This window comes from Hibiscus syriacus, unplaced genomic scaffold (assembly GCF_006381635.1).
Source record: "Hibiscus syriacus cultivar Baekdansim isolate YM2019G1 unplaced genomic scaffold, ASM638163v2 tig00009308_pilon, whole genome shotgun sequence".
NCBI lineage: Eukaryota > Viridiplantae > Streptophyta > Magnoliopsida > Malvales > Malvaceae > Hibiscus > Hibiscus syriacus.
The window spans coordinates 19,428-34,883 of record NW_024062194.1 but is presented as its reverse complement, the minus strand read 5'-3'; the positions used below and the strand labels follow the sequence as shown (position 1 = coordinate 34,883).

The 15,456-nt window shown below is 37.1% G+C and overlaps 1 protein-coding gene and 1 pseudogene across 1 annotated transcript; one reads left to right on the top strand and one right to left on the bottom strand.

The window, feature by feature from the left end:
• Nucleotides 1-610: 610 nt before the first annotated feature.
• Nucleotides 611-11,612, bottom strand: LOC120203218 (annotated as a pseudogene).
• A 2,023-nt stretch (nucleotides 11,613-13,635) lies between these two features.
• Nucleotides 13,636-15,136, top strand: LOC120203198 (cyclin-B2-1-like). Its single transcript, XM_039203538.1, has 6 exons — nucleotides 13,636-13,753; nucleotides 13,909-13,997; nucleotides 14,120-14,365; nucleotides 14,442-14,540; nucleotides 14,642-14,820; nucleotides 14,907-15,136. Exons 1-6 carry the CDS (start codon nucleotides 13,636-13,638, stop codon nucleotides 15,055-15,057), a joined length of 882 nt encoding a protein of 293 aa, XP_039059469.1. The 3' UTR covers nucleotides 15,058-15,136.
• Nucleotides 15,137-15,456: the final 320 nt, after the last annotated feature.

Genomic DNA, 15,456 nt, shown 5'->3' with positions numbered 1-15,456 from the left:
TAATTCGTTCATATTCACAAATAAACTCGTTTATAACTCATTCGTTTTCAGGAACAAACTTGTTTAGAAGCTCATTTACTCTTTTTTTTAATAATTTAAATATTAATTAATATAGAAACTAAATTTAACGCATGATAGAATTTAGAATTTAAACTATGAAGCTTAAAGATTTTAAGCATTAATGGTATAATTTTACCATTTTTTAACTGACAAGTGAACATATTTACAAACACTAAATGAACATGTTCGCAAACATATAAACGAACACATAAATAAATATGTTTACGATCGCTAAATAAACATGTTCGCGAATATATAGACGAACTCAGAAACAAACGCTAAACAAATATGTTCATAACCATAAAAGCAAACATGTTCACGAACATTAAACGAGCATATTCGCGAACGCTAAACGAACAAACACAAACACTTTAAAAAATAAATAAATAAATACAAACACAATATTAAAATTTAAACGAATATGAATCGAATACAACCTTTAATAATAAAAAATGAACACGAACACAACCTATTTGTTCAAGCTCGGATCATTTATACCCCTGAAGTTTCCTGTAAGATTCTCCACAGAATCGAAAAGCAACAGAGAACATAAATCAACAATGCTGGAAGCATCGTTTTAAAGTTCTAAAAAAACAGGGATAAAAAGAATAATCCAAGGTGTATGTACATAAGCAAGTGCTTGGACGAAAGATGAAACGATCCAAGAATGCATAGAGGCCTATGTATCAAGTTCTCTGGGCATGTCGTCGAGTTTACTAGCTCATTACACAGTATACGCCCGAATCAGCATAATCTGTGGTTTGCTAAGGCAGCAGGCTAAATCAACTAATCTTACACGTCTTACATGAGAGCTCTTGTTAAAATTTAAAAGCATTATATTGAGGAATTACAGCCCGGGATTCCCCAGAAGCCTCTCAACCGCGGCATGGACATTTCCACCAGTAGCGCGTAGTGCTCTGATATTCTCTACCATATCATAGAAACCCGTTTCTTGGAGTTGTGATAATTGTGTAGCATACAGTTCTGGTGGAGCTGGAAACGACGATAAAGTTAGTAGTGACCCAAAAGTGTAGCAAATCTGATTCATAAAGATGCCAAAATATATAAGAATGCTAACCATCAGATTGGCTGGGAACACTTGGCTACCGGCACCTAGACCACCAAACATATTCATCAACAACTCCAGACCAGCAGTACCTGGAGCTCCTGAAAATGCAATCAAACCAAATTAAGTTGTAAAACATAAAGATATATGAAAGAATAGTTGGTAAAGGAAAGTTGCAAAACAAACTAGAGAGAGCCCAAGACTGTTCAAGGAAGTACTCTTCATGCCCTTTGTAGAGAAAATATAAATACAGTTTGGACTTGTTTTTAATTCTGTACCTGTAGTAGCACCACTCTGTGCTGAATCCCTGCAAGAAAGTCGACAAGTTGTAATCATGAATAATAACCGCACATTAAAACCTATGACTGAAAATATAATCATCTTATTGCCACATTACCATATAAAAAACAGAGAGAACTTGGTTCTGTTTTGAATTCCCTAGAAAGGCCCAAAATAAAACTATAATTCACAAATAATTATCTAATACAGTTGCATATGGCACAAGAAATCCATGCTCAATGTAGAAGCCTGACATATTAATTCATTTCAGACAACAATTTTGAATTGTTTAACAGCAACACGTATTGTACTTGGGAAAACCTCAAAATGCAGGAGATGAAAAGGCATTGAGGTTTTTGTTACCAATGGAATACACAGGTACTACGACTTACTGTGCTGATAGCTGGGACAGAAGTGACAGCTGTAGAGCTAGCATTTGCTGCACGAAATAAAAGAAAACAAAGTGGTTAAATTTAATGTCAAAACAGTACTTGAAAATAAATCAAATAATCTATAACTATCCAGCCGGGCAGCCTTTACATGTCTAGAAGACCATATCAGCTAGGTAACCTTATAGAAAAGAAAGATTCAAAACCCTAAAGTCATGAAAGCATTTAGCATTCATGTGAAGAAAACTCAACGATGCATAAAACATATAATATACCTGCATTGTCTCGGGGGAAAACATCTGACGAAGTACTTCCGGGTTTTGCATCATTTCTCTTAATTGAGGATTCAAATCAAACATACCACGTAGTTGTGGGTTCAAATTCATAATCTGAAATGTAAAGAACAGATTCTTAACAAAAAGGATGTAGGCAAATAAAAATTTCTTAACTGAAGTGATTCTTTATGGTACCTGATTCATATATTGGGGATCAGAGGCTATGCTCTGCATCATCTGTGATACAGCTGGGTTTTGCAACAATTGAGTCGACTAAGAATCATCTGGCATTCCATTCAACATGGATGGCATATCCGGAAGTCCAAGGCCTCCAGGAGCACCAAGACCTGGTGCCCTAGCATCCCCAGCGGGATTTGACCCTGCAGTAGCATTGGTCTGCCCCCCCCCCCTCCCCCAACAATTTCAAACACATGTGCAGCAGAAGTAAATTGCATTTAAAGACAACCAAAGGTTTAGATATTCTACTTCACCATATAATATCTTTCAGGCTGCAATTCTAGTAGAAGTGCGTAGGACTACGACAAATCAGCTTTAACTTGCATCACTTTTTTTTTTTTTTTTGCTTTTCCTAAATATAAATGAATCCCATCTATATTGGAAAACTTCAACCACATAAAACAAAGAAGATAAAAGTAATTCAAAATCATGCAAAGGTGGACAACAAACTACGATTAAATGAGTCTCAAACAAATCATTCATCCCTCAACGGGACACCCCTAGTAAATCATTCCACTTTAAACAATTCATATATTCTAGTTCAGTCAAACATATTGATTTTGTGTATCAACTGTGGTAATAGATTATAGGGCACGTCACTTTAGCTTACTGTACAAAATATTCCAAATAAGAAAGAACCTGCAATTCATATTGCAAAATTCAAGAGAAAAGATAAAAAATCATAACCATGAAATAAAAAAGGGGAAACAAACCATACTTAGATGACTCTCAATCAAGTCATTCACCCCACAACAGAATAAACTTGGTATGATGTTTCATTTCAAACATTGATCAAATCCACATAATCACAATTACTTAGACCATCGGCTTTAAGGATTATGCTTCTTTGATTTATTTATTTATTTATTATCAGGCGGTAGCATTTTGGATTCTACTGTCTTTGTTCTCTACAACAGGAATTGCATGTGCATATAATAAAAAAATGCGAACATTGGACCAGAGAGTATGGCTAGAAGGAAAATATGATTTAATGGGGAACAGAAGGCTGAAACTTACCACCAACAGTGTTGCCCCAAGGGTTAGGAAGAGGATTAGTGTTTGGGGAAGCTTGTCCCTGACTCGTTTCAGAACCATGTGCAGAAGTGTTGTTAGGAGAGGCCCTAGCTTGAGAATCACCTAGATTGCCCAATAAAGCTTTAAATGGGTTTGAGCTTAGGCTATTTCCATCATTTCCAGCTGTAGTCGTAGCATTCATAAATGGTTCCTGAACATTTTCATACATACGCCTGAGCATATTAAACCCCTCAGGAGAGAATTCAATATTACTCATTGCCCTGTCAGTGTTTCACATCATTTCACGCATGAGTTCAGGGTTCCTTGCAGCTTCTAATGTCTGTCGAAGAATGCTAGAATCATTAAGTATATGCCCAAGCTCCGGATTCTGATCAATGATCTCACGCATTTGGGGATTGCTTGTAATCAAACTACGCATTAACTCTGGGTTATTCATCAAACTTTGAACAGCAGGTGTATTCATTAGTTCACTCATCATGTCCGGATTTTGACTTAGTTGCTGTACTTGCTCAAATTCGGGAAGTCCAGATCCAAACAAACCAAAATCTCCATTTCCCCCAAGTGCATTAAGACCAGGGAATGAGGGTACTCCCACACCAGCACCCTCATTAGAACCAACACCACGTGTGACACCTGGTGCAGTACTAGGAGTCCCAACATTTGTGGTAGCCGCAGGAGGCGATACAGATGAAGATGGGGGGAAACCACGAACCATGTGAACAGTATGATCACCTTGCAAACCTTCAATGAGGGTAAAGACAGTGAAATGGTATAGCAGTCATTAAGTACTTGTGCAAAATGTAAATCTGGGTGTACAAATTTTTTTTTTTGATAAAATAAGGCCTCATTAAAAACCCCCTTCTTATCGTACATGTTACAAACATAACATGAAGGACATTGGAAGGAGGAAAAGAGTGCCTCTAACTTTTATTAATAAGAACAATAATACACCTCCACACCTCAACAGCTAACAACTTCTTACAAAACAGAAAACCATAAATCTGAAAACATAACACACCCTGATACTCCCTAAATATGAACAACCGAGGCATAACACCTTAACCATTATACAAACCTAAAGATCAGCCTATACCAGCTTTAGCTAATTCATCCGCTTCCCAATTTGCTGCTCTCGAGATGAGCCTTGTGATAATACCCTTCCTCTCCACAGTAGAAGCTATATCCCTTACTAAGGAATGAAACAAAGTAGTATTAAGGTTCGGATTATTAATCCACTTTAGAGCATTAGAAGAATCCGATTCCAAAATGATCCTCTGATTTGAAAAAAAAACAGCTTCAACTTCCTCAATAAGAATCAACCCTCTCTTGATCGCCAAAAGCTCTGCGAGTAAGGGAGGACCTCCCCCTACCTTCTCTGAAAATGACCCAAGCACCATCCCACTGCCATCTCTAATCAAGCCACCTATTCCACCCTTATCCCAACCTTTGACCATTGTACCATCAACATTAACTTTTAAGAACCCTATCGGAGGAGGACTCCACCTAGAGAAGGAAGATACCTCTTATTCAGATTGACATGTTGATCTGCTAGTTTTAAATCCCCCATCAAGGAATCGAAATGAAAATGAACATCCTTAACTGATGTTTCAAACCAAGAAACAGTTCTGAAACGTGAAATGAAGAACAACAACGCTGAATCTACCTTCCCATTCTGAAAAATCACCTCATTCCTACATTTCCAAACATACCACAACACTGCTTTTGAAATAAACTTCCATATATGAGATCGCGGCACTAGGTCATCCCAGGCAATTAAGAAGTCCATCAACGAACCAGGAACCGCAAAAAAAACATTCCATAACTTTAAAAACTTAGCCCACAAAACCCATACCACTTCACAGTGAAGAAACAAATGAGAGACCGACTCATTGTACTTCCTGCACAAAGGGCAGACAGAGTCTTCAACCCCAGAAACTCCTCTCTTCAGCAATTCCTCTTTCCCCGCAACTCTATGATGAGCAAGTTGCCAAACAAAAGATTCCACACGTGGTGGAGCTACTCCTTTCCAAACATACCGTTCCCAATTACTTTCTAATTGATCAATACCCTCTCTATCAAAATAAGTCTTCATGCATGATTTTGCTGTAAAACAGCCCTCTCCATTTCCCAACCAAATCCAACAATCCTCCTCTGCTAGAGACAGAGAAGAGCTATTCAATAGAGAGATAATTTGCAGCCACTGCTCAACCTCCCAATCCGCCAAATTCCTTCTCATTTGAATATCCCAAACCCAACCCGAATCATTGTACAATCTGAATTCTGCAACCTTACCCTCTGTGTTATTCGAAAGAGCAAATAACCTTGGAAACCTATCTTTTAGTGGAACCGAACCCAACCAAACATCATGCCAAAACTGAACAGTTTCTCCATTTCCAGCTCTAACACACAAATTTCTCCTAAAACAGTCCTCAAATGCATCACTTGAAAAGAAGTTCTTAACAACTCCTCTCCAAATCCAAGAAGTACGAGCTGTCCAAGTATTCCGGATCATCAATGAATTAGGATCCATATTGTAAACACAACACACAACTGATTTCCACCAAGAATTTTTCTCTGCAGCAAATTTCCACACCCATTTCCCCATAAGGGCCCTATTTAATAGCAACAGATTCGGAATCCCTAAACCCCCAACTTCTTTGGCTTACACACCAAATCCCACTTGATCCAATGAATGTTCTTTTTATCTGATGATCCCCCCATAGAAACGATGCCATGATATAGTTTAGTTTGTTGAGAACACTAATAGGGATCCGAAAAATAGAAAGATAATGAATTGGAATAGAGCACAACACCGATTTGACCAAGACAGCCCTTCCAGCTAGAGATAGAGACTTGGCCTTCCAACCAGCCAAATTATTATAAAATTTTTGTACAACCGGTTCCCACAGGGAAAAAGAATTCCTCTTGGCCCCCAATGGAAGACCTAAGTACTCCGAAGGAAAAACTCCCCTTATGCACCCTATTTCCTTTGCCCATGAAACTAGTTCCTCCTCCCCCACATTAATTCCAAAAATTCTGCTCTTAGACAGATTCAACTTCAAACCCACCATCAGTTCATAAATTAAAAGCACCCTTCTAATATTCACCAAATCATGAATAGAAGCCTTACTAAAAATTATTAAATCATCCGCAAATTACAAATGAAATAACATGAAAGAACGATCATTAGAGCCTAATTCAAAACCCGAAAACAACCCCTTGTTCACTGCTTTTACCAACATTAAATGTAGCAATTCCCCTCCCAAATTGAACAACAAAGGGGATAACGAGCAGCCCTGCCTTAGCCCTCTAGTAATGTGAATTTTCTCCGTAGGTGTGCCATTTACCAAAACTGAAATGGAAGCTGTTGAAACGCACTTGTACATCCAAGAACTCCATCTAGCTCCAAACCCCATTTTACTCATTATTTTCAGCAAGATCCTCCAATCAACCGTATCAAAAGCTCTTTTGAAATCCACCTTAAAAACAACTCCCTTCAATCCTTTTTTCCTCCAACAATCAATGCCTTCATTTGCTATAAACGAGCAATCTAAAATGTGCCTCCCCGGAATAAATGCGAACTGAGAAGGACTAATAACTTCATTAATGCATAAGCTTAACCTTCTAACCAGAACTTTTGAGAGAATTTTATAGAAACCCCCAACTAGACTAATAGGCCTAAAGTCTTCAAGCCCCTCCGGATTGTCCCTCTTGGGAATAAGAGAGAGGAAAGAATGATTGGTTTCCATGTCGCATTCCTTTCCCTCATAAAATTCTTTAAAACACAGCAGCAAAACTTCCTTCAGACTTGACCAAAACTTCTTAAAAAAGCCTAAATTCAGTCCATCCGGGCCAGGTGCTTTATTACAATCCGAATTAGCGATTACACCCCAAATTTCCTCTTCAGAAAAAGGCTTCTCGAGTGCCATACTCTGCTGATTCGATAGCTGTAAAAAATCCAAGTCCATCTCCTCAACTTCCAATGTATTTTCCTGATTAAACAACCCCTTGAAAAAGTTCACCACCGAAGCTTTAATTAATTTTGGATATGAAATGTCTTCATTATCTACTTTGATGGATTTGATACCATTTCTCCTACCTCTACCTCTTGCACACTGGTGGAAAAATCTAGTGTTCTTATCCCCATTCAAACTCTACTTCAATCTTGACTTTTGAAGCCAAATCAGTTCATCTTTTTTATACAAGTCCCACCGCTCTTTCTTTGCTTCCACTAGGTTCTTCATAGACACCATGGAGAGACCTTGTTGCAGATTAAGTTCCATCTCCTGAATTTCTTTCTCCAACCTATTTATTCTCCCGGGGATCTCAAGACAACCCTTCCTAGACCAATTCTTCACTGCATCCTGCACTCCTTTTAGTACATTAGAGATTGGTTGTCTATTCTCCACACTACAAAGCTTAACCAGTTCTCCCTCCATCATCCTACAAAATCCATCTTCTTCCAAAACATAATTAAACAATTTGAATGGTTTAGGGCCCAATTCCAGCCCCTAATTTCCAGCAAGATGCTGTTATGATCTGAAACAGACCTTTCAAGAAGTCTTTGAGTTATCATAGGGAACAATGATAAAAATCTTTGATCCACTAGGAATCGATCAAACCTCTCAAAGTTGGGATATCCCTATTGTTACACCATGTAAATCGACCTCCGACCAAAGGCAAATCCAGTAAATTAGTTTTGCTCATAAAATCTTTGAAAGCAAACATTGTAACTAAGTTCACTGCACCTCCAATCTTCTCATCCTGTGACATTACAACATTGAAGTCTTCTCCGAGACACACTGGACAGTCTATATTCTCTAAGAATGATAACAGCTTCCCGAAAAACGCCTCCTTTTCTGAATCCACACTTGGACCGTACACATTTATGAACCAACAGGATCCTTGTAACTCATCAATAATACCCTTGACTACTACAAACCTCCTATGAATGATCTCCACTATAACCTTACACTCTTTTTCATTCCATAAAGTAATCAGACCTCCAACAGAACCTACAGCTGCTGAAACTGCCGAAGCTGTCAACAAATTACCACCCATTTTCCTCACTACCAGCGGAGTCAACACTTCCATTTTCGATTCCTGAATCCATCACCCCTTAATTTCCCCCATGCGCTCCTCTCCCCTTAACCAATGGATTTGCTTTGTTCATAAAAGCTTTTTTCCCCCTCTAAATGAAATCCCTAACAATTTACTTACATTCCAGCTCTCCAATGCCTCTGCCCCATCCCCCTCCTCATTTCTATATACATATTCCGAACTTGTACCTAAACAGCTCCTAGTTCCCCTCAACCTAGATCTTGAATAAACATGTTTATATTTGCCCCTTCCCATTCTACTCTCAGGTACAATCCCCGAATTCCTATGAGAAGACAAGGAAACAGACCCCACCTCCACTAGAGTTTGACAGTGCACAACATTATTTTCTGCTGTTTCAAAACATCCCTTGCTTAATCTCTCCTCCTCTTGATCCAGCCCACTCCTCAAATGTATATCCGGGCCCCTAATAAACCCATTTCCGCAATCAACTTTTTCATGCTCTATGGGAACACCTCCCAGACTTTTCCCATTTTCTCTCCCTTCATTAACTTCTTCTGACTTTTCCTGCTGTATACTTTTTTGCACAATACAAAAGTATTTTCCATACCTATGTTTAAATTCAAACCTCCCTCGGTAGTTGTGTTTTTGCCTTGTTGAGAACTTCTAATCCAATACTCAATCCTATTCTGGGGTTCTGACAACTCTTGTACTCCCACCTGCTCTTCTTGCCTATTCTGCACATCTTCCTTGCTCCAATCCGAAGAGCTTTCCTCCCATGGTTCCTCTGCAACTTCTTCTACCTCCATATCTGTTAATTCTGGGAAAAAATCCTCAGCACCATCAACTTTAATTTTAATCATGAATTGTCTCCCATACGTAGTGATGATGATCTGTTCTGGAATGTCATATGGACTCTCAACCCTTAGTAACAACTGCGCCACTCTGCAATCCACTCTATGTGCAGTTTGATCTTGGATTTTTACTACCTTACCCCGTCTGGATGCTAAGCTAGAAAAGAACGGGACCGACCAACAATTTAATAGGACACCAATCATTGAAATCGCACAAAAAGCTAATGGAATGCCCCCCTCCTCTACCACTAGCTCCAATATTTCAAACTAGAACGTCAGGGCTTCCCATTTTTCTTCCATTGCAATCCTTCTCTCTTCAACCGACTGAAACACTACCATACACCATTCTTCGCATATCCCCACCTTATCACCTTAACTTTGAAGCCCTCATTTCGTAAGGCTTTCTGCACAAATTCTACTTCAAAAATATCTTTGCAAATGCCAGTAAGTGAAGATTTCAACCATAATCTCTCTTCCATCGGGATAAAGACTTCCAAAGATTTCTTCTCTTCCTTAACATTCCTTTGACTGCTTATTTGATGACCCTCTGAAACTTTTTTCACCCCAACCACCGTGTCTCTATAAGTCCTTCCATCAAGGAACTTGCTCATTCGTTCCATTTTCTCTTTCCCTTGTGCTGGAGAAGTCAATCTTCTGCCCTTCAGCTCTCCTATTTCTACCTTTTTGAAGCCCTCCTCACTAGCCCCTTCACGACTCTTCAACTTAGATAACTTGTCATATTTAGCTACTGATACAGAAATTATCTTCCCGGCAATCCTGACATTATTCATCTTCTCCACCGCATTGCACAGATCCTTCTTGCTTGCAAAATGGACAAATGCAAACGTACAATCCTTGTATTTCGGTCTGTTGTTAATAAAAGGAATAAACACCCTAATAACTTTTCCATGATAACTAAAATGTTCCCCAAATGTTCTTCTTCTCACTCTCCTACTAAGATTATCAATGAACGCAGACCAATAACCCCCTCCAAGAACCTCTCCATCTTTGCCATCAGAATATTTGCTCTCTCGTTCTCTCGCTCTCGCCATTGTGTAATTGATCTAAGTGTACAAATTACAAAGTTGTTTTTAACCCTCATATGAAGTAGATTTATCTTCTAAAGTAATCATTACATGCACATCAATTTATAACTTTTATGCATTAAGGTATCATGATACAGATTACTGGTCTATGAAACATATTGTGATGAATCATTAAATTATCAAATACAGTAATACTAATCACTTTTGTTTTCAGATCTCATGCAAATGTTTTGCATAAAGAAAGGAAATATTCAATATAGCATCCCATATATATACATACTGACATACATTATATATACATATGTTTACTGAACCCCCATTTTAGATTATTAACTGTTAATACAAAACAGTGAACAGGTGGAGAGTAAGTACAAAATACACTTGATGTAGATTGCTTAGCTAAAAGAACAAAGGGCTTAGCAAGCACATTCCCAGCACAATCTCCATTCATCATTAAGGAGTATCTTGCTTGATTACTTCAAATGTTAAATCACTTAATAGCTTTTCAACCTACATCAGCTAGGAAGTAAAATCAGCATAACTCATTAACCAAAAAAAAAAACTACATCATTTTTCAGGGACTCGCAAATCAAGGTCAGTACTAAATGTTTCGGCTTACGTTTTCTTTTCCTTCAGATAACATGAATATGGCCATATAAAAGAAAGCATTTGTGATCATGTAACACAACCTTCAGAGTTCAGTAATACTATCTAATTTGGTAAATTAAACATTCTGCTGATACTTTCAAAGCTTATAATTTAGTGCTCCGTTTTAGAAGTTTCACCATTTTCAGTTATTTTTTCTTATATTTCTACAAAATGGAAATACCCAAAAATTGAAATCAATTAAAAAAAAACACTGAAGGCGATTAAAACTTACCATAACTTTGAAGGGTTTGGTCGTCCTTCAAGATTCGCCCTTTATAAATCAAACGTTGCTGATCAGCTGGAACATCGCAATTCTGAGTCAAAACAGATTTGAAAACTCCAACGGTAGATTCAAGGCTGGTCCTCACTGTAAATTTTGTACCATTCGAGCAGCGGATGTTAACCATCACTCCCTCATCTTCTCCTCCATTGTTACCGACTCGTGGCTCACTCGAATCGCCTTCAGCACCCATAACCTCCCCTCTCAGATCGATCAAGCAAAGTAACCCTAGAAAATTTATAAATTTCCCTGCCCTTTTATATAATTCTGTCTGTTATTTCCTGTCTATTTAGGGGATTAAAGTAAATTTAAAAAGAAGAGAAATATTAAAGAATCTGGGAGATTTTATAGAGAACTTGGGGGGGAAAAGACCAAACCAAAAAGAAATAGGATTTTTAGGTTTGAAGACAAATGGGGATTCCAATCACAACAAAGTGTTGAATATATTTGATAATTACATTAATTTTGATTTAATAGAAAAAAAAAACTTAAATAATAATATAATTGAACTCATCTGATTTAAAATAGTCCATTAATTAATTAATTAATTATCGGTGATTAAATAAAAATTTATATTAATCTTGATGTTTTAAAGTTTAAATAAATAATTTTTAAAATATTTTATTTAAATTTTATCCAAATTATTAAAAAAATACGAAATAAATATTAATAAAAAAATTATAAAACAAAATAATTGTTTTCAGTATTTTAAATTTTACTAATCTACCAAAACAAAACAATTTCTAATATAGCTTCAGCCCTTACACAATTCAATACTAAAAACTCAACACCTGACTTTTCAACATGAGACTGCACATTCCTTATTCTTGGGCGTCCCATTTCTAATTATTTCCATCAGAGTTTCGACGTCCGATTTCGTTCCGGCCCTCGAGATGCGATACCACAAGTAACAAGATCGAGAGTGCTTCGCCGATCATTCCGAGTTTTTTGTCGTCATGGAGGAAACGAAGTACTGGCGGTATTATCCACCGATGGTGGGATTGCATTGAAGTTTCCTTCCTACAAGAGCTTTGTTCTCATCGAGCATCGTTAAGCCAAACAAGGTAGCCGCGGAGCTCTCTCTACCTTCATCGGTTCCATTTTGAAGGATCTTATTAACGGCGGGGATTTCTCCTCTAGCTTTAAGCCTTTTGTTTGTCTTATCAATTGACAAGTTCAAGTGGGCATGTGTTCTTCAATGTTGGAATCTCCATAGGATCATAGCTGAACTAAACGCGGGATTTCTCCATTGTTGACAATGAAAGTCCTCGTTTTTTAATAGAATTAAATTGAAATCTATAATTTTTAGAGCCAAAAACATAAATTTACTATTATCAACGATAAGTTTATGAAGCCCTAAATCTTTTAAATCTTTTTAAAGGTAAAGTATACAAATAATTCTCGACCATAAAACATTATTTTATTAAATCATCTGACTATTGAAAATTATAAAATAATCCTCAAATTATAAAACGTTGTTTTGTTGACTATTTCGACCATTAAAAGTTACAAAATAGTCATCCAACTACTTGTTATTTTTTTTATTAAAAAATTGATGGTCTTTTGAGTTTGACGTTAACTTACTTACTAGGATATGATAAAATTTGATCTCATAATTATTTGAACTATATTTTATAGATCGAGTCTCAGTTTATATTATGTCGTCGAGCTATTGCTTGAAACATTATATCGTCGAACAAATGCTTGAAAGCAACGTGTGTGTCAATAGACATTATTAAAATATAATTTTATCATATCCCAATCAATATATTAACATCTAGCTCAAACAATCATTAATTTATTAAAAATGAATTTAGAATATATAAATAGTTAGATGATCATTTTATAGAACTCAACAAAATAACATCATATAATTAATAGATTATTTTGTAATTTTTTATAGTTAGAGACTCAACAAAATAGTTCCCCATAATCGATACTATTTGTGCATTTGATTTATGTTTTAATATTGTTAATAGAAAAAATTAAATTGTTTTATAAATATTATTATTTTGTTAGTTATATTTTAAAAGATTATATTAAGCATTAAAAGACAAGACGGGCCGAGTGGACCAAAATATTTAAGCTTGAATTTCAAAAACCGAATAACCGGATATAGCTCGGGTAATGAATAAATCCGAAAATTATTTAAAAAGAAAAAGAGTATTAGAGTGACACGTGTTTTAAAAGTTTCAAAGAACCGTCACCGGCCCCTTGAAGTGGAGAAGAGCGTAACCACGGCTCGATCTTAAGCTCGTGGGTTCGGTCCCGACCGAAAAGGCTCGACAACGTGGCATAATTCTGATTGTCCTGCGACCCAGCGTCACTCTTTTTTCAATTTCGTTCACATCCAACGGTCTCCATTTACTAGCCGTTGAGTTTTCAAAAAAAAAAAGAGAAAGGATCACATGCAAAACAACATCACTCGCCCTTTCCTTTTCATCAACAGTGGTAGAGAGATACAAGGCTTAATAACTGGGGTTTGCTTAGTTGAAAAATCTTCATTCACATTCCAGTTTACTGGGTGTTTTTGGATTCCTTGAGTTCTCTTTTGAATCTATGTTATGAACAAGTTAAGCTTAGATTTCTTATTCTTCTTCTTTTCTTCCATTAATTCTTGGATAAAGTGGGTGTTTTTGGATCGGTTTAAAGTCTGTTTGATGTTCTTGGTTCTCTTGAAGGTTCTTGGAAGTGGGATTTTAGTCTTGAAGAAAACAAAAGAATGAGAAGATCGAAGGAGAACAATCCAGGCTCCATTGCAGCACCAAATGTTCAAGGTGACTCTTTTATTATATGATTAGTTCTGGATATCAGCTGTATACTTCATCTATTGGATTTTTATATAAACCTTTTTCGGGATCTTTGGGAAACTGAAAGATGGGGGAAGGTTAGGCCATACCTATAAATTTTCAACAGGTACACTATAAATTTGAACTTAAGGAAGAAACATTGTTCCTTGCAATCAATCTCATAGACAGATTCTTAGAGCGTTGCACCATAATCCGAAAGAAGCTTCAATTGGTAGGCATGACGGCTATGTTGTTAGCATGCAAATATGAGGAGGTTTCTGTCCCAATAGTGGAGGATTTTGTTCTGATTTCGGACAAAGCTTATACGAGGAAGGATGTTCTAGATATGGTAATTTCCTACAACAGTTTCTAAGTGCATGCTTTCTGTGTCTAGCCATATTTAATAGCTGGTTCTGTGTTTCTAGGAGAAGTTAATGGTGAACGCTTTACAATTCAACATGTCTGTGCTAACTCCGTATGTTTTCATGAGGAGATTTCTCAAGGCAGCACAATATGAGAAAAAGGTTAATAAAAAGCCTTCTTTAATGAATCACTATCTAGCAGTAACTCCTCCCACCATTAAGACAAAAATATACTGATAAGATATTACCACGTGTCGTACCAGCTTGAATTTCTCTCGTTCTTCCTCATTGAGTTGTGCATGGTTGAATATGAAACGCTCAAGTTTCAGCCATCTCTGCTAGCTGCTGCAGCAATTTACACAGCTCAGTGCAGTCTTTGGCGGCTCAGGACCTGGACTAAGACCAGCGAGTGGCATGCAAACTACACAGAAGATCAGCTGCAGTAAGTTCTTATGATATTCGGATCGCTAGGCCAGCCTAGTTCTTATTATGAAGGATGCTCATGCTAATTAGGATGTTTGTCCACAGGGAATGTTCAAAGTTGATGGTTACTTACCATCAGAAGGCTGGATCAGGAAAACTGAAGGGAGTGCATAGGAAGTATAGTTCATATAAGTTTGGGTATGCAGCAAAAACTGAACCAGCACTGTTTCTCCTAGATCCCCGACACAACTGCTAGATGATGGTTTGACAATTTGTCAAGTAATCTAATCGGAAAAACCACGGAATTCTCGATTGCAACCACGACTGTTTCTCCTAAATCTGAAATCGAATTTTCTCAGCCATTACAAATCCGACCCTGACATTATCTGAGAATATGAATTACTGTTGTGTCCAAAAACGGATTTTGGTCCAAATATGTGACCGGGCCAGACAAACCTGTGTGGCTTAAGTTTTCTAATATCGAACCTGAAGAACCTGCTAATCCATATCATTGATGAATGAGAATTCGGAAAGAGTCTGCTGTGCAGATTCGGAAAGAAGAAAAGAACGATATTTTGTTGATTCATTCCAATAATTAAATTTATTACCATAACCATGAGCATGTTAATCAACACAAACAGTAAAAACAAACGAA